A 24,025-nucleotide genomic window follows, 5' to 3' on the forward strand; every position below is an offset into this window, starting at 1 on the left:
CGAGCCTTACAAGGAACACGTGAGGGAGGTGTTCTCTAACTCCCCTTGGTGGGTGATAGAACTTAGGAAGAGAGTAGTCAAGGAATTTGTCCAAGTCTATCTAGCTGGTAAGTGGTAGCAAAACCTAGACTTGGATCTCAGGCAAAGGGACTGATCCTGAGTCTGTTTTTAATCACTGAACCACACTGAGTTAGAGAGGAAGCTCCCTTGGGGAGTACAGCTGCCAGCATTGTCTATCAACACCAAGGTATATTCTCAAACAACAGGCTGTTTGCTCTGCTCCTAGTGCTTCCTGGTCACACTCTCAGCCAGCTCCTCTGTGCATGGGCTCTGGGGCGCTCCCATCACCTTGTACTTCCTCCACTCACTCTGGATCATCAAGGTTGGGAGAAGATGAGCAATTTTTATTTTATTTCATTTTAAAAGAAACAGAGAGAAAATATCCTGGGACATATTAATACTATTAACGTGGAGGTTTCACCCAGAAAACAAAAACAAAAACCAACAGCGAGTTCTTGCCTAGCCTCCTGGAGAATACTGAACAGGGGTTTCCACCCTGTTGAAATTAGGACATGCACAATTGTGGACCCCAAACTTTTAAATTCATATGATAAAGAATCAAGAAAAGGAGGGAAAGAAAAGCCAAAAATTTGTGTTACCAAGGAGTAAAAAAGAGAATGTTGAGTTGAATGACCCTGAGGGAGTCATTTAACTTCATCTGGCTTCAGTTCTTTCTTCCATAAGATGAATTAGAAAGATTCCTTCTAGCTCCAACACAATAATTTTAAGTTAAGAAATAACTATTTTCTTTTAAGGAGAAATTACAAGAGTAAACTAAAAGAGGTTGCAGTAAAATTTTATTTTCCCTTTCATACGTTTTCTTATTTACATGAAATAGTAAAAGAAAATAATTTTTGACTCTTGGTAACAAATGCCAAAATTTAAAACTTAGCAGAAAACGATTTCTTTCTTTTGCTTTATGTCTAAGGGCCCCAAATGCACTCAGGGAATAGCACAAAATATAGAGCATGGAAGGCAATTTGGAGGTAGTAGAAGAGAAATACTATCTCAAAAAATATTAAAAATTCAGTAATTTATAAAACCCTCATCTAACACCTAATTCTTAATTTAAAAAAAAAAAAGAGAGAGAGAGAGAGTGCATGAACCTTGAGTAAAACCTAGCTTTCTATGGAACAGTATGGAAACACCGGTTCTTATCTTTAAGTACCTCACATGTTCATTCACTCTGACCTTCCTGCTCTTTCTCATCCTGAAGCTGCTTTCCTCTTAGAGGATGAGTGTACACACAGCCCTGCAAGCAGGTATCAGAGGTTTCCATGCCATCTCCCTGGCCCCTCCCCTGGTTTGGGTTCTTCTTTCTTCTCATGAAAGAACTCCAGAGGAAGTGAGTATGTTTGGGCCAGGAGGGGAGGAGGTGTGGGCTGAGGGGCCGTGGTGGTCCCATCTCTATTTTGACCTCAGGGATTTTTGACTGTGGATGGAGTGTCTGCTTGAGCCCATGACATTGCTCATCAAGGAAGCGGGGCCACTCTTCCCCCACAGGATAGTTTGGTCACGTCTGTATTTAAGGTCTATTTTTAATTCATGAGCATGCTATGAAGCTAAATCTCGTCTATCTTAGCTCTTTAGAGTACCCAGGATGTCAATTTATAGAACTCCACATTTAGGTAGGGACAGACTGGGCTTGCATATTTAGTCCACTTCTAGCACCACCCCCTGGGGCCCTGGGGACAGGCAGTGTGGCTTGGTAAGGACAGCTTTGAAAAAGATCTCTGAAGATTTTATCTTGTGGATGCCAGAGCTGACCTTGATGGTGTGGACAGGGAACTGTAAAATTCAAGGGTGTCACTTTGCCATGAGCCATCTATTTTCACACAAAGGTCCTTACCAGAGCTTTGCCAGGGTCCTGCCCCTCCATAGAATCTGAATTACTGTGCTGGGCAAGGCTCAGGGACAGAGCTAATGGATACGTAGAAAGAAAATAACTCTGCCAGCTGGATTCCAAGAAAAAAGTCACATGAATCTGTACAAACATGTGATTCAGAGTCTCCAAGGCAAAGATGGTGGGGCTGCCCTTCCCAGTGTAACAAAGCATTCTTCAAAGCATTTGCTACCTTTTTTATTCCCTTAAAGGTCGTAGGAAGTATTTATTATCATGGAAAGCACCCACATCTGAGAGTGTAGGGGAATGGCCACAGACTGGTTCTGGGCTCTAAAAATCTTATTCTGGCTGTGACATATCATTCCTCCAGGTCACTGAGCCTCAGGATTCCCAGATGCCAGGACTTGGAAGCTCTAATCTAGTTTTCCCAGTGAATAGAGATCATGACTGGGAAAGAAACATAAGAAAACAATTGGCATTGCACTTTCCAATGTTTGCAGGGGTCAGAGGGACTGTTGTTGTCCTTAGTCTACAGAAGACAGAAACCACTGTGTATTTCTGCAGAGTGCTCTGCTGTAGGGATTTTAGGTGCTACCACTCTTTTCCCGGTTTCCTGAATTTCTATGCGATAGTTTATCATCATCAGCATCATCCTGCCTAGAGGTAGCATAGGCCATAGGCACTGTTACAAATCTCTTACTTTTAATAATTCATTCATTCTTCACAAAAACCATATCATTATCCTTCAAAGAGGCAACTGAGTTGGGGAGGCACAAAGGAAGTTTTTGGCTTTCCCAAGACCCCATTGGAATTCAACCCAGGCATCCTGGTTCCAGAATTGTACCTTTCATGATCACGATGTGTAGCCTCTCAAATACATACAGACTCTGAATTCAAGGGCTCCTTAAAATATCATTCTGGGCTCTGGGGATGTGGCTCAAGCGGTAGTGTGCTCGCCTGGCATGCGTGCGGCCCAGGTTCGATCCTCAGCACCACATGCAAACAAAGATGTTGTGTCCACCGAAAGCTAAAAACATATATAAATAAATTCTCTCTCTCTCTCTCTCTCTCTCTCTCTCTCTAAAAAAAATATCATTCTGGGATTTCCCAAGTGTAATTAAACAGGACCACATGTTTGCATATTATATTATGTATTAAAATATGTAGACTATACATAAGAGGTTTCTTAAATTTTATTTTTATTGTTACCTTGAAGTGGTAATTTATAGGTATTTCAATTCTACTCCTTTCTTTAGTCACTTAATTTTTCTATTTTTCACCCTGTCTCCAAAATTTCCTAAATCAGAAGTGCTTTTAGAAAGAGAAGAGGACAGAGGACCGATAAGAAAGGACAATGACACCATTAGAAGTCTCTATTGGATTGGTAAATTCCCATGATTTTCAGTTGGAAAATTTTTTTTTTCATAAGAGCTTAAGGGTAGTGTTTAAATGAAGCCATTGTAGAAAGAGAGGATACACTATTTTATCAATAGTTTTCAGAGAAGATTATTTTCTATTCTGCAGAAATAAGAATTTTACAAGTTCCCTTGGTAATTTCTTTCATATCTTACACATTTATAGTTAGGAACTTCTTCCTAATGTCTATTCCAAATCCTTCCTTTATAGCCAGTCTGCAGTGAGAAAGAAAATGGATTTGTAATGTCAAGTCCATGCCTGTGTTGAGCTTTTGAGCTATTGTCCTTGCAGTAAGTATAAGCAACTCTTGTTCATTTTTGGATGCAAGTTTTATTAAAACTTGTATTTCCTTCACAAAGAATCTAATCTTCTCATTTTAGATGAACTTGAATCTCAGTTTGTTTCCTATGAACAAGAAATCAAAAGTTGATTTTTTTTCCACATTATTTAAAAATCGGTGGAGTCTCCAAATTACAAGACCTAAAATTTTTCCCTGTAATACACAAGTAGCTCCTTAGAAGAAGCTTGGACCCAAAGACTGAAGGGGGTCTTCAAATAACCTTGCAGAAATCCCTACTTTAAAAGCCAGAATAGAAAGCCCCTTTTATACTCAGCTTTTTGAAACTCAGTGAACTGAATATTATGAGACCCGAGTCACATTTTCACCCAAAACTAAGCACAGCAAAATCTCTTGCCTTCTGAGTTTGGCAGCTGCTGTCCAAAGATACATGCACTGAATCTGGTAAATTGGTGTCCAAGACACGGAGGCATTAAGGGAAGTGGGAGGGAGAGCAGGGACAAAGAGAGACACAGCCTCTTGCCTCTTGTCTCCACGCTGCCTAGGTATGTTGAAACACTTGCACTTTACCAATTTCAGAGACCCTTTCTGAAAGCTTTTCCTAAGACTCACATGTTATTGAGCGGGCAAAGAAATGTGACCCCACCTCACCTAGTCACGTAGCTGGTCCCAGGTGAGAAAATGTCTGTGGCAGGAAGAAATAAGAAAAGGGCCTGAGGAATCCTTGAAAGACCATGAGGTCCATGGGGAGGACAGAACAGGCTGCCCCCCTCCTCTCTGTAGCTGCTCTCCCCAGAGCTGCTGTGGCAGCAGAGCCAGATGGAAATGTCACCTAACGCAGAAGTGTTTTATTCGTCCTGGTCTACACCCCTGTCTTACACTGTGAAAGCTCCCTGGAAACAACATGCAGTGGTTCTTTTCATTTTTAATTGAATCCTAAGAGGTATATAATTTTTTATAGAGGTGCCAGCTTTAAGTAATTACTAGAATCCCCAACAGGGCTAATCAGAGATTCATAGAAAATAAAGATGGAGGAGAAGACCTTACCCAATGGGTTTCTGCCACTCTGCTCAGAAGGTTCTTGAAATCCAGGGTAGAGATCACAGTTCTTGGCATTGCAGGCTATTAATAGGAGTCTTGAAATAAATCCCTGCCCAGTGAGATAAGAGAAACTGATTTCACTGCCTGGGTATCTCTCCTCTGATAACCAGACACCTCCCATTTTCATCAGCTGTTTATCAAAATCAGATTAGTAAAAGGATAATCAGATCAGAATTGTTTATGACTGCCTCAGTCTTGAATTACAAATGACTTTCATGTGCCTTTGGAGCAAAGTACCATGACCTATAGATGAACTGACCTTTGTATTCCCTGCATCTTGTACTGAACTTTCCAGTCTCCGAAGACCACAAGCATTCAGTCTCATTGTTGATGAGGTAGGAGAGGTGAGGCTAGCTCCATGGGGCCTGTGGGTGTGTGGGTACGAGATTCTATCTCTGTGATAAGTCATAAGTCACTAATGGGTTATTTCGAGCTCTCCCAAGTGGAAGACAATGGAGCATTTAGTAGGTTGTGGAGTTACGTAAGAAGTCTCTTTCCAAACAAAGAGGAGGCAGGACACCCGCCAAAGGGTTGAGCACTGGAAGCTGTGTGGTCTGGTGGTTCCAGGGAGAGACATGGGCCAGGGCTTCCTGGGTTCAGCTACCAGCCGAGACTGTGACTCAGGGGGCAGAAACAGCCAAGTCTCTTGGCTGGAGGCAGATAGACTGTAAAACCAGGAGAGACAAAACCACAGGTCTGTGCTCAAGGACTGGGGGGGATGGGGGGAACACATTTTGGAAATTAACAACAACAACAAAAAGATTACCCTGTTAAGTTACATTTTGGGACTTTTTCAGCAAGAAATGAGCATTAACCTTGCTTAGTGGCAGACACGTCGTGCTCTGGGCGGCAGTGTGAAGCCAAGCCAAAGTCTGAGGATGTTCTGTGGGGGGTGAATAGAAAAGCTGGGGGTCCCAGCGAAGCTTCTCAACTTTGGTGAGTTGTATCCGTGAGTAATGGTCAGGGAGCCAGGCGCCGGGGCCAAGAGGTTCTGCATGGATTCTTCCCTCTGCTCATCCTGCCTTCCACAGTAAAATGCCCTTTGAAACAGTTTCTGGATGCCTCCCTTCCACCAGTCTGAGCTGAGGTTTGCTCCAATGCATTGAGCATCTGACTTAGCTGCAGATGCAAAAGCAAGAGCTAGGCTAATGGGAAGTGTCCTCCAAGTCCCATGGGCTCTGCAGCTATATGAGAACCCTGGGCAATCGGAGTAGGTGGCGACGTGGCTGGGTATGAAGGACTCTTGGACAAGTCTCCACCTGATTTCTGTGAATCTGAAAGCTTTCCTGATCTTTAGTTGTGGCCTAGTAAAGTGAAACCAGTGCCCACCGGGGTATCTGTGTTAACCGCTAGCATTTGAATTAGCAGTACCTTAATAGAGTCTAATGAAAATGGAGGGAGGGGCAGGGTGACTCTGCAGTGTGTGTGTGTGTGTGTATGGGGGCGGGGGTCTTCTTCTTCTGAAAAGTAAAAATTGCCCAAGAGAGGGAAAAGATATAGATCTGGAAGTGTTGGTAACTGGATTGGTGATTTTTCCCAGAGCTGTCTGGAGCAACTTTAAAATCAGGTGGCGAGTGGGTGTGAGTTTGCACCAGGATGGCTGTTCTTACTCCAACCCAGCCAGGCCAAATGGAATCCAGGTTTTCATTTGTGGTCACCTCACCCAGCCCCCAGATTTGCTCATGATGTCACTCCTCCCTACAGTTGTCTAAGTGCATGTTCCCAGCCGCTGGTTAAACAGTCAAGCTCAGAGTCTCAGATTCTTAACTTCCCTGTATTAAAACAAAGCAAGCCTTCTGTCTTTTTGAAAGGGTACACCAACCTTTTGTCACTTTATTGCTCTCTCGAGGGGAAATTAATGGAAGAATAAAGCTATCTGAGGCAAAGCTATCTGAGGGAATGATAGGTGAGTTCTATCCTGAGTGGAAGGGAATTTAAAATCATCTGTTGAGGTCAGGGATGACTTGAACTTCACGTTTCTCCATTCTGGTCTCTGTCTGTGACAGTCCACTCTGGTTGGCACATCACTTCCCTGGGACACTGATGGTCTAACAGATCTGTGTGTTTAGGAAAATGTAGGAGACCAATTGGGGGAGAATGTCACAAGATCACAGTTATTTTCTCTGTTCACACTGCCCCTTCCCCTGTGGTTCTTGAGTTATCCTCTCACTCCCTACAGTCACCCCCTGAGCAGTCAAGAGATAAGACAGTGAGAATTTCTGAGGAGAAGGGTCTTGGCAGAAAGTCAGATAGAGTAGATGGGATGCCCTGCTCAGAAAGGGGTACTCCAATGTCTCCAGTGCCACCTGACCTCTTATGATTCAGTCCCCTCTTGGGGTGTTGCCCAAGTCTCCCCTACAATTCCTGGCAGCATCAGGTGGACCTTCACCCCATTGCAGGGGCCCTCCCTCCCTTTCCAGCAGGCTTCTATGTGCAAAAGAGAGCTCCAGTATGGGTTCCAGAAGACTCCAGGCCTCATTCCCTGCAACCTCAGAGAAGGTTGTTAAACCAACGACTTCCTGTCTCTGAAACTTTTGCCTTTGGATTACTGGTGGTATCTGCTTTTTCCATTACCAGTGAATATGTGTCCGACATCCCATTGATTAAAGGATTTTTCTAATTGATTTACCAAACAAAAAGGATTACCTCTGAGCACCCATGCTTTAAAAGGATTACCAATAAATATATAAATATTTGTTGGGGAAAATGAAAAAAATTGTTGTCTCCGGGCTGTCATCCCCATGTTAGTTTTATTTTCACTTTCAATTTTTATTTTTAAAAATACAATATAATATTTAATAGTCTTATGCTTTATAAAAAAAACTTAGAAAAGATGAATGTGTTAAATAAAAAATAATAATTTATCATGACCTATTAAGATGGATAGACTTTATCAAGGGAAAAAGTATATTACTGGCTATATAACGTCAATAATTAAATTTCCTCAAATTTAAAGATTGGCATCAATGTTTTCAGATCTAGCTTGGAGAATAAAGACCCATTTCATTTTTTCTGTCTATGCTCAAAAGTAAACCTTCTATGATTCTTGAATGAGAACTGGTGATTCAGAGACAAGCTTGATTGCTTGTTTTTAAATCTATGAAGGATTGTACACTAGGACCTAACATGCAGTGGACTGGTAATATATAAAAGCTCAATAAAGAAAAAGCCGGACTCAGTGGCACATGCTTGTAATCCCAGCAGCTCAGGAGGCTGAGGCAGGAAGATTGCAGGTTCAAAGCCAGCCTCAGCAAAAGTGAGGTGCTAAGCAACTCAGTGAGAGCCTGTATCTAAAGAAAATACACAATAGGGCTGAGAATGTGGCTTAGTGGCCAAGTGCCCCTAAATTCAATCCCTGGTACTCCCTCCCCACCGCCAAAAAAAATTAAAAAAATAAAAACCAAGTTAGGGTTAAACACATTTCTATTGCATTATGTTAGAATTTAGATGAAAAATAAGAGAAATGTCTCAGGCTCTATTTCTGCCGGGGAGAAGAACTGAGAAAAGATAAACTCATTCAAAAACATCCGCATAGAGAAAACAACAAAGGGATCAGACCAGCCCAAAATTATGTGCATTCTGTGTCTAGCAATAAAAGTTGGTGCTATCTTATTTTAAAAGCAAAATTTCTTTCTGTTTCTGGTGTATTAAAATGATTTCACAAAAGGTGACAACAAAACAGAGCTACTTTTCTAGTTTGATGTGGGAGCAGAAACCTGTATCACTGAGGAGAAGCTTTGCACACTACATAGAATCCGATAGAGAAGGAAGAAACCAAATGTGTACTAAGAGCTCTCTAGGAGACCATCTTTTTGCTAAGTGCTATTTCATTTAACCTTCCCCATAATGCTGTGAGGCAGTTAGATTTTTCTCTACTTTACATATGAGGAAACCAAAAGCCAATGGCTTGTCCAAAGTCACACAGGCAAAAAATGGCAGCCAGACTTCCCAGCCTGGAATCTACAGCCCCAACTCAAGGACAGCCAATCCAGCTTGCAGAGTAGGTCCTAAATTGTTAGCTTTTTCTGCAAGCATTCTACAAGTTTTTCAAACTAAACAAAAAGAACCACTGCATCTTACCACATAATTAACTCTTTCAATGGCCTCAGAGTGGGTAAGCAGAAGTCTTAAAATTCCAACTTGAAATGGAAAAAGACTCAGATGTGTAACTCTCAGCATGTATCTAATTCTTTAGTCCAGGCTTTATTTGACATTAGATCATACAAACTAAGAAGCAACATTCCAGGTACCTTTCAAAAGATTTTTTTTTTTTCCTGGTTCAGACTCGTTGCCTGGGGAGTCATTATAATCTTGACTTCTGTGATGGACCAGAGTCCCCAAATAGGGACAGTCCCTGGGACAAAAGAGTCAAAATGATATTGGGTCTTGTGGATTCCCAAGCCAGATTTTTTTGAGTAAACACTAACCTGAGAGATTTTGTGTGCACCAGACACTTTAGAGCACATCTCAATGCAGTGTGTCCAAGGACTATGGAAATTTTATTAATAAAGAAAATCTGCTTATACACAACACCTTTAAAAACCACAACCTCAAATGTGTAGAAACACTTGGTATTCTATTCACTATGTGATCAAGACCAGAAGAATAAACCACAACTCCAAATAATCACTAGAAAATATAAAGGCATGTTTTAGGTACAGAAGCCATTCGTTTTGCAGGGCAGCTTTTAAATTGATTTTTTATTATTTTTCAGTAACCACAGTTGTCCTTGAGAATCTTCCTTGGACACCCTCTATCCTAGCCTTTACTACAATTTTATAAATGTATGCCAAATATACTGCACGTGAGAAGAGAGGTACAAGGATATCAAAAGATCCTCATGCCTTGGACAGGAATAGAAAATACCTATATAATGGATTCTTCCTGTCAGAACAACACTCTGATATGTATGGCTGGAATCCCCTCCAAAGAGATCATCCACACTTTTAATCCAACGAGGAAAAAAAAAGTTAGGCCTATTACTTGACTACAGTTTCCAGGGCCCTGGTGTAGCTGTATTTTTAGGCTTGGCTCCAAGTCTCTGCCTACACACATTTGGATGGCGAGAGGGAGGCACAGATGGTGGTCACGTGAAGACACAGACCCATCGAGTGGGCTCCGTGACAAAGTCTGTACATTTAGGCTGCTGTATTCCTCCTATTTCAAGTACTGCCAAGTCCCGGCTGTTTCCCTTTCTTTCCAAAGTCTTGATTCATTTAATACTCCTGAAGGAGGTGGGAGAGGAGGAGGATTGCGCAAATCTTACTGTTGTATGGTTTAAAAGAGGAGACAGTCACCATCTTGGCTCCTTGTCAGATTTTCAATGTAACATTTTGCTAAGTATAAAGCTGTGTGTCTGTTCCTTTCCTGTTGCCCTTATTGTAACTTCAATATTTGCAAAACATAACATCAAAATACTTCAAATCCAGCCCAAAGCAGTTTGTTATTCATGCAACACAATTCTTACACATATCAATATACCGCAAGCTCTAAGCAAAGGAATCTTTTTTTTTTTTTTGGTTTTGTTCCTTCTTTTCGTTTATATTTTTCTCTCTGGGGATTTAAGAATGATTTGATTCCACAATAGCAAAATCCCCACTACACCACACACACACACACACACACACACATCTCCTGAGTATTCAACATACTAATATCAAGCTTATTACCAAGTCAGCTTTTATTGGTTACATTATTTATACAAAGGAAGCAAAAAAAAAAAAAAAAAGCTAAAGTTTTTCTACCATTTGGAATACCCTGTGAATCATTTGAAATCATAGAGCACCTTAATTGATGTGTAGAATCTCAATTTCCTAATATAAAAACCTGTAGTGTTTGCTATAAAAAGTTGCTAAAGGTATTCAGGATGTGCTTCCAGGGGTGCCTGATTCATGGTAACTAGCACTAACTCAGTCCTTTCTTACTCTTTTAAGGGCAACCTGGTCATTCTAGATTCTCGTCATTTTCTTCTTCATGCAGCAAACATTATCAAAAACCAAAATGGATTAAGTTATTGAGATTTTTTTTTAACAGGGCACAAAGGACTTTTCATGTTATCCTCAGAGGCTTGGTATTCTGTCAGTGAAATTTTTGAATATAGTCAATCCTGCTCCAGACTCTTGGCCACTAAGCTCTCCAATGTTCCTCCTTGGCCTGACCTACTGGGTAGGAAGGCCATTTGTAAATCAGGTCAAAACATAAAAAGGTTTTAACATCTGTTAATCAAGTTATTTATCTAGAGAATATAAAAATATATTTACAATCCTCTGTGACTTTTTTATTTGGATATTTATGTTATGCAGACATTGACACGATTATCATAAGCAATGAAATTATTCATCTATCCTCAAAGAATCTATTTGATTTTGGGGTTGAATTTTGTGATTATTAAAGTATATCAATAAGCAATGCAGAGAGGCATATTGAGCTCAATCATTACCTTGCACTTCTCTTTCAACAGAGTGTACTAATAGAGAAAGTTCTTGATAGCATTTATGCTGCATGAATTTCCATCTTGAACTCCTTTTTGAAACAATTATATCATTCAGAAGTTAATAATAGTGATGATGATGATAATAATAATAATAGCAAAAACAGAGCAAAGTCCCCTATCACAGGCTACTTGTTTTTAATCATAGTGAGTCAAAAACAAAGCAAAACACAACTGGTTACAGTGGAAAATGCCTATAACACCCACTACTCTGGAGGTGGAAATGGGCTATCACTTGAGCACAGGAGTTCAAGTCCAGCCTGGGCAAAATAGTGAGACCTTGCCTCAAAAACAAAACAAAACAAAACAAAAAAATCATTGGACATATTTCTCAAATAAGCACTTCAAAACATTGAGTCTTGAAGTTCACTATGCATATAAATCAATAATAGGATTATGTATCAACTACAGTTTTATGAATAGAACTCATCTGCAGTACCCAATCTTCCTCAAAGGTACTCAGTTGCCAAGAGAGATACTTTTCAACATATCACAAATGTGTCATTTGTAGAACATTTTCTATAACAAATGCTCTTGTTTTTGTTTAAGTGAGTGCTTTTAATCTATTAATATTTTTTTTTCTTTTCTTATAATGCTTGGCTTCCAAAAAAAAAGATCTTTAGGCGTCTTCTCTTGTGAGAGTAATTTCTCTTAACACTGACAGTGCTGCCTAAGTACAGCCAGAGCTCATTAAATAGACTTCTGAGCATAATTATAATTAACAATTAGCTAGAAATTAGTTTTAATGATTTGTTTTAGACAATAGAATAGAAGCATAATGTAATTATTTTTAAAACTTCTACATCATTAAGAATACAACTACCACCACCTTTCAATTATTGAGAAACAGATGATCATCCAAAGCATTCGGAGAATGATCTACTCACACAGCCAAACCCAGGGAACTAAAAAGGCCGCCGCCCCAGCCCAGGTGGTTATAATTATTTAGCCTTTTGCAAAGTCTCTTCCTTTTCTACTCTGATTTTGTAAAGCTCTTTCATGCCTTGAAGACATCTCTACCAGGAAAAATAAAAAGATTTAGCCTGGACATTTGGCTCTTCCTCTACCCTGCCTTTCTCTAAGATACCATGAGAACTGTGGTTCAAGGTGGCAAGGACCAGAAGATACTACACAATCTAGCAAGTGGCCCCAAAGTGCCAGTTCATACCACCAAAACTGGACTAACAGGAAAGAAGGTTGTATTGTAAGTCAGGGATAAAATGAGTGTCAGAAATAAACGCCAGACTGCAAAAAAAAGATCTGTGCCCTTCTTTCCCGGTTCAGTGTTCTTTTAAATTCGAATATTCCCCAAACTCAATCTGGATTTGTTTTTCCTCAAATGAATTTTAAAAATGCAATAGAAACCTGAAGAAATGCTCTTTTGTTTTCCTGAAAAATATAAAAACATTCATTTAGAATGGCGAATAGTATTTAGCGTCAAACTTTTCTTTCTTTCTAAAAAAAAAACACATTTTGTTGCCACCTCAGCTACTCCATGTGCTGTTTTCTTTCCACCTCTGAGCAAGACTATTAGACCTTTTGCTGTTGGCCTTCTGAAGTTGTCAGAGAGCACATCCTGACACCCACATAAAAGACCTGGTACCTATGTTTCCACATCACAAAGCAGGCCAACAAGCACACAAGGCCGCAGACCAAGTTCAGCACCATCTGGACGAGTAAGAACAGTTTGAAAGTGTCAGTGACGCTGGTACAGTCAGTCACATCCCGGTAAACAAAGGTCCTGCTGAGCGGCTCCGAGGAGGGCAGTTTGCACTGGCAGGAGTCAAGTGCAGTCTCACAGGTAAACCGTTCGAGCAGCGAATAGTGGTGGGCAGCAAATGCCACGGCCAGCACACAGACAGTCAGGCCCAGGGCGCTCAGCACAAAGTACAACAGCTGCAAGAAAGCAGAATGAAACCTTTCTGGTTACAAAGAACATGGGATGACTATTTGAAAAGCTAATTAATTGACATCACTCTTTTTCCTTCTCTCTTAGGAAGTTCTCCGATGGAAGGGCTATCTCCTCAGAGACACAGCACCCAAGACATGGAAATAACTTTCGTGTTTATTTATTAGCAAGCAGTCCTTAAACCCTGATCCTAATACCATTTGCCATACAGATGTTGAGCCCTTTCTGCCATACAGAACTGAGCCAACCGTATTAGCTTCGTTGTGGAATGGCTGATGTCTAGATGTAGCAAGCCATTTTAAATAAATTCCAAATCAGATAGCCATTCCTGGATGACATATTGGGCTTATTTTGAAATCAAGAGCTGCTGATAACAAGACTAGGAAGTCAAGAACAGGTTTCTGTAAGGCAAACACTGTGTGGGCCAAAATTATCAGTAATTGATCAACTAAAAATACAGGTTAATGAAAAAAGACTGTTCCATGTGGTGGCTGCCAAACTATGTCCATAAAAGCCAGGGACCCAAGCAAGAGTTTACTGGGAGAAGAAAATTATGGCTCCAGAAGGCAGATGACTTGATGTTAGCTTCATCACTCATATTCTGCTAAAAACACGTAGTTCCTGGGAGTGAAAATAAACTCTAAATAGCTCCCCAGCCCCCAAGGCTCTGAGCACTGTTAACCTACTTGTTAGACTCAGAATTGAAGGTGGTTTAAGTTTTAATTCTTCTGCAAAAGAACTGTGGAACCTCAGAACATTTGGCTTACTTACAGTGAAATGTTTTGATCAAAAATTGTTGGTTCCCACTGACATGGCCACAGCAAAATCTCTCATACAGGACAAGAAATGTTCTTGTGATTAGACTCACCTACTGGTAATGCTTCTCTTAGTGGTCTACCTGCTGAGAATCTAGAAAGGATCAGACTTTGCAGACCTGGGAACTAGCATCCACAGTTTGTAGTTTAAGATTTATGTCACCATAATCCAAAGTTGCTCTTTAAAAGGATTAGTTCTGGTGAATGGGGACTCCCCAAGGTAAGGTTAGTTCCATTCATTTTTTCAGATTAAAGTAGCTCAGAAAAGATTATGCCCTTCTTCCACCTCCAATTACTTGTCAATTAAAATAAAAACACATAAAAATATAAAATATATGTATGAAAGTCATCTAAACGAGTGATTTCCCACACAGTGACAATTTCAAGTGTTTTCAAATCTTAAATATGGAATAATAAAATTTTTATTTAAGGTATGTGTGTGTGTGCACACACATGGTTGCCGGTGCCCTAACCATGTGTTTCTGTTTGCCTGTGAAGAAATCTATCCTAGATCCCATACAGCTTGACTGGATATCTGAAGTCACTGGAAGAGAGTGGAACTGGTTAAAATCATTTTGTCTTAGTATATCTTAAGGAGTACATAAGTTTTTTGAATCTTCTCATCAAAGATAATCTTTTCAAATCATTCATAGGGTTTTCAGATGTAACCCAAGTTAATCTTCATCTGTGAAACAGTTTATAGAAGCATCTTATATCTCAGGCACATAACAAGGATAATTTATAGTCACTGTGTTTAGTGTTCCTTGGAGGAAGTGAACCAGATAAATACAAAGTGGCAGTATTATAAAATTTAAAAAGGAAATATGTAATTTGCTGTATTGAAAGCAGTGCTTTGTTCCTGTCCCCAGCATATTTAGTGACTATATTTTATACAAAAATGGACTCTTTGGGCTTAAAAGTATGGGTTTATTGTGTGCAGCTAATGGAACAGAATACTTGAAATGTTCTGGGTTGCTCTGAAATATTTAGACTTGGTGATCGACTTTAAACAGTTGATGCCAAGAGCCAAACTGTGTTGGCCATGTTGTGTGAGCATACCATTGCAACTGTTTCTGGAGCAGCCAGCAGAGAGCTGGGACCTATTTGCTCTGGGAACATCAGTACTTCATTCATAATTACCAGCAGAAAAGACTCAAGTCAAGGTGATAATTTCCTACTGGCTAGTCATCTGCTTAGTAGAAGGACCCCAAATGGAGTTTTCTTTTTATTGCCACCAATGAATGGAATGGGCAGATCTTATAATTACCTCAACACGCTCACAGCCATATACCCTTAAATAGTAGATTTCTGCAATACTTATTGGAGACAAAAGTCCATTTGCTAAAATTGGAAATTTTATCTATTTTGTTTTTCTTCTCAGTGCCTCTGGGTAAAGGATTGAGCCCAGGGGCCCTTTTCCACTAATCCATATCCCCAGCCCTTTTTATTTTTTATTTTGAGAAAGGGTCTTGCTAAGTTACTGAGAAGTCTTGCTGAATAGCTGAAGCTGGCCTTGAAATTGTGATCTCTCTGCCTCAGCTACCCAAGTCGCTGGGACTATATGTGTGTGCCACCATGCTCTACAGTTTTTCCTATTTTTAAAACGGATAATTTCTTGGCTCAGAAATTAAAAGATTTGCACAGCAGTACTGGGTGATGGTTAAGAGCATGAATCAAGGAGCCAGACTGTCTGAGATAGAACTTGGCTGTCCCCTCAAAAGCTGTGGTCCTTGGGCAAATTAATCAATCCATGTGCACCTGTGTTTCTTCATCTGTAAACCTGAATGACAATCATAATAGCACTGACTTCATAGGAATATTATCAGAATCAAAAGAGTTGACATCTACAAAGGGCTTAGAACAGAGTCTGGTGCATAGTAGCACTGTTTAGGTGTTTGTGAAATAAATAAACAAATTAGTAGAGAAGGGGAAGGATTGCCAGTCCACAGGACCCTTAGCATATCAGTGGTATTGTCTTTGTCTTATTCTCTGTCGTGTGGGACTAACAATACATACTTGGCTTGTGGAATGGATGTAAACATTTACACAAGTACAGTGATTGCTCAATTTTAATTGAGCTTCTTAAATATGTTAGAAGCCAGCAAGAGTACAAGAAAAGCTATGCATGCCCCTTAGCTCCTTTGAATATGAACAAATTCCCATACACGTAAAGGTGCCTCCGCTTCTCCCACTCAGAAAAGCATCAGTAAACAGGAAGAAGCCACAGAACAGAGTTTCTTATCCATTTTAGGTCATAAATATAGACTTGATCGGCTAAAGCCTGTGGGCTATATCTGCAACGCTGTAGCATTTTGCCTTCATGGCTTTAAACTCATCTGACAGCAACAAGCTTACGGGTTAGAATCCATAATTTAAAATCAAGTGGCTTGTTTTACCTACACAGCACGAATAACTATCAATGAAAGAGTGTACGATGACCTTGGGAATCCGAGCAAATATATCTTGATAACAGCCCCGCGCGGGAGGCATTCGTCTTGCGGGTGTCAGCGCAGCGGTCTGGCGCTCTGCGGCGGCGGGCGGAGGCGCGGTGGCCCCGGGTGCTTATGTAACAGCAGCGCCAGGCGGGTCTCGCTCCCTCGCTCCTCCGTTCCCTGCCTCTCTCTAATTGGTACCCGGCTGCGGCTTTCAGGCTTTCACATTCGGTGACTTCGGGAGAAGGTGGTTCTGTTTCAATTTAATTACCTTCCCCGGTGGCCTGAATGGTCAAGTCCCCTCTGCACACCGCGCAAGAGCGGGCTGCCACAGCAGCCCCGGGGCTACCTAGATGTGGGTACGAGGGACTGTGCCCCGGAATGTTCCCGCAAGCACATGAACTCCATTTCTGAAAATTCAGGTGCGCCCCCAGAAATAGGGGCCACGGGGAAAGGCAGGAGGCGCAATCCACAGTAAGATGGACCGGCCAAGCCCAGGGTTAGAAGCCAGGGAGAAAGAGGAAAGCACTGGTGGCATCCAAGACCTGCCAAAGGAAAAAGAGGAGTGTGTGTGTGTGTGTGTGTGTGTGTGTGTGTGTGTGTGTGTGTGTGTGTTGGCTCTTGCTTGCTCTCTCTCTCTCTCTCTCTCTGACCACAAGGAGATTATCATCATGGCCCTATTGCTTGCCCTGGCTATCTGAGCATTCAACAGGAAGAAAGAAATTCTCAGACAATGCTTAAGCCAGGGTGCCAACATGGGGGCACTCAAATGCAATTGTGCTGGTAAGAAACACCTAACTTGCATTTCATTCCTGCCCCCTCCTAAAAGGGAGAGGAAATCACTGTGCCCTGTTGGACCACTGGAAAACCTGGAGATGAGTGAAGCTGATTTTGGACCTGAAGATATTATAAGCCAGCACCTTAGATTGCTGGCAGCAAGCACCACTAAAGGTCACATTCAGGGGAAGAGAAAAGTGCCTCAGTATTTGTCAATGTCTGTCACAGGTGAAAAAATTAGGTAACTAATGAGATCTTCCTAGTGGGAAATTCTCAACCTGGCTGACATTGGCAGTGACTTTTTTCTTTCTTTCCCTTTTTTCTACCTTGCTCCTTATTTTAACTAAGGTGCAGACATTGAGATGCCTTTAGGGGTCTCTCTGAAAGTGAGGCATTTCGTTCTGCTGTTTTCTGAGATCATCTGTGAGGGAAAATGAGGGTATTGCACATAAATTAATGAAAACCTAGTTTAGGGGGTTTTTCACCTACTGAATTAAGTTCCTGTTATTTAACAGACCATTTTTACCAGGCTTGCTTGCTTGCTTGCTTCCTTCCATCACCAAGCCTTCTTTTAGTCAGAATGCAACAAAAAAACTTGAACTGAGGCTTTGTTCTATCTAGGCTTCTTCTTTTAAGGAAAGTCCTTAGACACAAAAAGTAAAATTTTCAAATGTAGATATTTGTACCAGAATTCTAACTCTTCACAATTTTCTTAAAAACAGCATCTATTATTTTTTAATTAGAAAAGTGATGTCTCACCATTGGAGAACATTTCAAAATTGGAGAAAACTACAAAATATTGCTCTTTATCCCTGCACTCATGGGTAACTATTTTTTATGCACAATGAAAGATAGTCTTTCTTCTGTGAAATCATATGATAAATTTTTTGTAACGAGCTTTTTTTTTCATTAGTTAATAAAATGTAAACTTTCTTTGTTCCATTAACTTCCTTTTTACATCATGATTTTTAAATTTTATTTATCTGTTTGCTTATTTGCAGTACAGGGATGGAACCCAGAGGGGCTTTACCACTGAGCTACATCCCTGGCCCTTCTTATTTTTTAATGTTGAGATAGGATTACACTAAGTTGCCCAGGCTGGCCTTGAACTTGTGATCCTCCTGCCTCAGCCTCCCAAGTCACGGAATTACAGGTGTGTTCTACCACACCCAACTACAGCATGATTTTAAAAAGCATCAGCACTCTGCTCTTTTATATTAACAGCTTCAATTATACTACAATATTCCAATACATCTTATGTTCTTCATCTTCATAATTTCCAAATAATACTGTTGACTTAATTTTATTCTAGTTGAGGTGAACAAAAGAACATCCAGTTTTTATGTTTTTTTCTCTTTTTACATTTTTACGGGTGCATTATATTTGTATATAATGATGTTACATATTTATAAAGTTTTTATGTTTTCTTATAGAACAAAAGTAAATAGTGTGAATAGAAAAAAAAGTTATTGATAATTTTTTATTATTTGCTATAATAGTTGAGAGAAAATGTAGGAATTTGATTTCTACTAGCTTTGATTACTTGGTTCAGTGTTTTATGTCCTTAAACTCTGAAAAGGAGGTATCTATGTTTCCCTTTGGAGAATATTCTGTTCATCGAAAATGCTGTGCATTTGAATTGAGTCCAAGCAAATTCACTGTCCTTAACAGAGAAAAAAATTCACATAAATGAAAGAAACACACACTTGCCAAGCCATGCATATCCCAACCATTGCCCTCAGACTCCTGGCACAGATCATTTGGATGCACCCAATGTACTTTTTCTGTCTCAGTGATCCCACCTACAAGGGGAAATGCACTTAAATTGCTTCTTTATTAAAATACTCCAAATAACCCCCAAGATATGGAAGTGGGTACTGAAAGAGCCACCTTTCCCTGGCCAAGTGTTTTGTTGAGCTGATGAATGCTCAATATTCCTTTTAAGGGCATTAAAGGACACACTTCACATACTCCATGCCAGCCCAGCTCATGGAAATTAAGACTAGCATTACCTTTGGGTCTGGATCAATGCCCTCCTAAAACATTTTTTGGCCTGCCTGAAAATGTAATTTCTAGACACATCAGATATGCAACCCTTTCAAAAGCACTCCTTTATTTTATACTTGTATTTCTATTGATGATAAAGAAAAGAAAAATAACAACTTACTTTCATAGAAAACTGGATACATGTCCGTTCGTCAACTTGATATGAGACACAAAGCATAAACAAGCCCAGATAGGCCACTAAGCAGACCTGAAATGCAGAACATGGAATAAAGGATGTTATCAGGGCAAGTCATGGTTCTACTGACATCTCAGTGTCTTTCACTAGTAACATCCATGTTATCAAGCTGTTCATTTCATTTTACTTATTTATATGTATTTACTTAATTTGTGGAACACAATAAAATCAATGTATTTCAATTTAGCTAGTATTCATTATATCCTTTTGATGATCCCATGTACAAGGATGAATAAAGTTTTCTCAACATTAATCAGCATACAGTTCAGTAGAGGCCAAAATAAATACATGCACTACACTGTGGCAGGGCCTAATATATCAAATGCTATTCAGAGAAGTACAAAAGGTGGAAGAAGTTACATTGAGTTAGGCAAGACAAAAGGTTTCGCTCAACAAGTGGATTTGAAAATGGCCTTTGAAAGACATAACAATAATGGTCACTAACATTTACTAAACACCATGTGCTAGAGCTCTTCTAAGGGCTTTGTAGGTACTTCCTCGTGTAATCGTCATAATAAAATCTAGGTGCTATTGTATGTTGTAAATGAGGAAGCAGAGGCATAAAGCAAGTAAATAATGGAACCAGGATGCAAACCAGGTAGGCTGGGTAAAAAGCAGCCACAGGAGCATGGAGCTGCACCTGCACTATGCACTTTGAAAGAAGAGCACAGTTGAATGAATGAAACGTAGAGAAGAAAAAGTAGGACCAAGATTTGAGGATGCAGGGCTGGTTTAGTAAGTCGTGGAGCCTCCTTGAAAGTTTTCAAACAGGGAATGACATGATTTGAGACTGTTTCAGGAAAATGAACAGTGATGTTGGGTGGGTTGGAAGAGAACATCAGGATTTTATTTTACAAACCTGAGCAAGATTAACATATCAGGTGGGTCAGAGCTCAGGGGATTGCAGGCAACTTCAGATAGAGCAGTGGAGGGAAAAGGTATAGTAATGTATTGCACGAATATTGGGAGGAAAGCAACTTCCAAGGTCTTGAGTGAAGATGATGGACAGAAGGTAGATGTGACTTACAGAAAGGCTGGTGGGAGGAGTGGCAGCTTTGGGAAAATGCACTGATTCCGTTAGTTAAACTGTATTTTCTTTTTTGTGAACTGGAATTTTTTAAACTGTGATTTGAAATTTCTAATCAAAGTGAATCTGTTCACATTCAATTTTGGAAAGTTTAAAATGTTGCTAAAGATAGGAAACATAACGCAATAGAATTGCATTTCTAATAGGCACAATTTTCCTAGAGATGGATATTGGAGGGGTGGCTGAGAGTCACTGAGAAGTAAACAACTGGTTTGGTAATATTCACAATGCCTACCATGGCCAGCTTCAAATCTTACAATGGTATGTTGGCTTTGTATGTTACCAGCTCTACTATCCTACGATTGTTGGGTTTGTAGAACTGGGAACTTACAAAGCAAGCCAACAGCACTTTAAGGTAACACTTCTATTTTTATCTCGTGTTAACACAATCAATAAATTGCCTGTGCCCTTATCTGTTCCCAAGTAGAAGGTCGTTCAGATTTCTACTAGACCATGAAGCCAAAATCCCAGCCTTCTTTTAATACAACTTGTTTCCAGGGTTTTCTGTTATTAGGACTTGATGCATGGTTTAATAGTAGTAGGTAAAGTTTCCAGTGGAGAGACACAGCCTTAAAGCACGTGAACATGGCATGCACTAGAGAGGTGTGGATGGAAAGCAATGCAGAATCCAGGGAGGCAGCTTTTCAGCAGAGGGCTGGCAGGTGAACAGGTAATGTTACTGAAGTTGTTTTGTAGCTTATAATGTGCTGACATTTCCAAGTCAGAAACGAGGTGGTTTTTAATGTTTTTAAGCACATTAAAAAACTAGAAATTAAGGTACATGTTTAATAAAGCCTTGAGGATGTACTATGTATTCTCATAGTAAGAATTTATAGAATTGACACAACAGAGGAGAGACCTTCTTTCCTTTTTGTTTAATGGCAACAAATCAGACTGAAGGTTCTAAAACTGCTTGTATGGGGATTGTTATATCCCAAAGTATATTCCTGTTTTCCTTTGATAGTTTTTGTCTGCAGAGGCATGGGACAAGCACATCTTTCTCATGTAACTGTCTTGGTCCCTAGAGACTACAGTGCTGAGGTTGGCAATTGCAAAGACTTTCCTCTTTGTCTTTACAAGAGACACATTTCCAATAATCAGGCCTAACTGACCAGCATCTTTAAAAATCAGATTCAATGCCTCTGCTGGAACAAAATTTCCCCTTTCAATAGTATCTAATTCTTTGTAGCCTTCATTTAACCTGGTTTCTAGTAAGATGTTGCATAGAAACCCATGACCTCATTCTAGAGCATTTCATTTCTTCAATCGGAAGAACCTTATTGAGGATTTATAATAGCAGACCCTGTGCTATTGTATGACTGAGAATTGACAGATGAAAAACCATAGTTCTTTACTCCAAGGACAATCCCGCCTCCAAGGATCTCTTATTCCAGTTGGAAAATAGAAAAGGGTGAAGTTACAATATAATCTAGGTACTAAAACCCCATCTGCTATGAGAATACACAGAAGGGGTGACTAACCTGAAGGAGACTTGGAGAAATGTCCTGGAGCAAGATAAGTTTCAAAGGATAAGCAGGAATTAGGTAGAAGGAGGATGTGAGGAAAGCTATTCTGGGCAGAAAGGGTACTAGTAGGTACCAAAGCATGGAGAAATGCACAGTAAGCATCTTAGGACACAGTCAACTCTGCATTTTAGAATTGTCCTCCTGACTACGAAGAATGAAATGAATGGGGGTGATGATATTTGTGGAGGGTAGACCTGTAGGAAACTATTCTTTTCCTGCAAGGAATTGATGAGCTTAGGTAGAGGTGAGAATAGAGAGATGGTAAGTTTGAGTGACAGAAAGGAAACAAAATCCATAGGATCTAAAGATGGATTCCATATTAGGGCTGAAGGAGAGAAGAATTAGGGAGGTGCTCAGCTGCTTACCTGACTTGAGCTGCCAGGTTTTGACATTTCATGAGCTCCAAGACATATGAGGAGGAGCAGAATGGAAGTGGGAAATGATGATACCACATGGATTCGAAGCTCAGCCATGTGCGCCTACAGTGTAGGAATGAGGTCTGGGATGGAGAATTTGTGAGTCATCAGCCTATGTGAAGCTAATGAAGCCACAGGAAACACTGGCCCATCTAGAGAGACTAGTGGAAACAAAAGGGCCCAGGAAGTTACCCAGTTATGAAGAATCTCTTGAGCAGAAAACATCTCAAATATACTTGTTAAAATTTTGATTGTACGTCATGCCATGTGTAAAAATTATTTAACTGATTATCTTTTCAGATTTTTGAAAGTTTCACTTCTATCTAGGTCCTTGTAACGGGTGTTGGCTATAAAGATTGAATTAATTCAACATATTTTAATTCTTAATCATATGACAAAACTTGATAGGTACTAGATATTGTTTCATTTTCTTTCCTACAGTTTTGAAATTTTTAAAAATCTTTTTTAGCTGTCAATGGACCTTTATTATATGTATTTATATGTGGTGCTGAAAATCGAACCCAGTGCCTTGCACATGCTGGGCAGGCGCTCTACCACTCAGCCATCACCCCAACCCCAGCTTTGAAGTTTTAACAGTGATTTTTTTTTTTAAATCAGAGAGTTCATTTGTATTGCGTGTAAGAATGTTCTAGAAGATTGATATTTATTGAACATTAAAAACTGAAGGCTTTATGGCCATGGAGAGGAAACCAGATTTTCCATGCCAGACTAAGGGTCTTGCTTCCTGAGCTGGCAGGACATGGGCATGCCAGCAAGACACCGTGTTCTGGTTTCCCAGGCAAGGAAGGGGGAGTTGATGTTAATGAGCAGCAAGACCCGCCAGATTTTTCTGGCACAACTTTCCTGGAATTCAGGCCAGCACTCCCATTAGATATGGCGAGGTGAAGCCCACGGAACAGGAAACAGGCAATTATGTGGGGTTTTCAGGAAGGCATCCATTGGACCAGACACCTAGGCCTGAGGTGGACAGGTGGTGTCACAGAGCATGATGCCAAGTGGAAAATGGGTGGCACTGAAAACATGGGATGGGAAAGCAACAGGACAACTAGTGTTTAAGACCATAGTAAGGTTTAGTCCATGCATGGGTAGATATTATATTGATAAGAAAATATTACAGTGACTCTTAATGGAAAAGAGGAAAAAAAAAGATAAACATCATTTTAACATGAAATTTTTAGATGTGTGTTTCTACGATTTGTTCAGTGTAATAAGAAAACCCAAGTCCTAAAATTCCACATTCTGTCTTGATATTTTCTGTCTACACAGGCTGAAGTCTGCATTCTCTCTTGTGAGGTGGAAAGCAAAACAGGGTTGAAATGTTCTCAGAATGTTAAGTACATTTCTAGATGCAGGAGTCCTGAGTTTTGTCACACATTGACTTTGTTTTTTGATTTGGCCTATGGCACCTGCACTGGTATCTCTTAAAGGTGGGTTTATTGTGAATAAAAGGTAGATGCAGGATCAGTATCTCAGAGATTTATCTATATTTTTTTCCTTTTCATTTTGTTCTAGCTAGAAGGTATCCCCCTAAACATTCTCTAAGAATAAGCATTATCGGTATTTACTTCTTTCCATGTCTTACGTATTTATAT

General features: G+C 40.1%; 1 protein-coding gene across 1 annotated transcript in view; it reads right to left on the reverse strand.

The window, feature by feature from the left end:
* Nucleotides 1–9,401: 9,401 nt before the first annotated feature.
* Sspn (sarcospan) overlaps nt 9,402–24,025 on the reverse strand; it is a 34,828-nt gene continuing 20,204 nt past the window's right edge. Inside the window, exons 2-3 of the mRNA XM_005328882.4 lie at nt 19,309–19,395; nt 9,402–13,104 (exon numbers count right to left, since the gene is read on the reverse strand). Coding sequence (XP_005328939.1) covers nt 12,739–13,104; nt 19,309–19,395 — 453 coding nt within the window. The 3' untranslated portion in view covers nt 9,402–12,738. The remainder of the gene's footprint in view (nt 13,105–19,308; nt 19,396–24,025) is intronic.

This window comes from Ictidomys tridecemlineatus, chromosome 6, assembly GCF_052094955.1.
Source record: "Ictidomys tridecemlineatus isolate mIctTri1 chromosome 6, mIctTri1.hap1, whole genome shotgun sequence".
In the NCBI taxonomy this organism is placed as follows: domain Eukaryota; kingdom Metazoa; phylum Chordata; class Mammalia; order Rodentia; family Sciuridae; genus Ictidomys; species Ictidomys tridecemlineatus.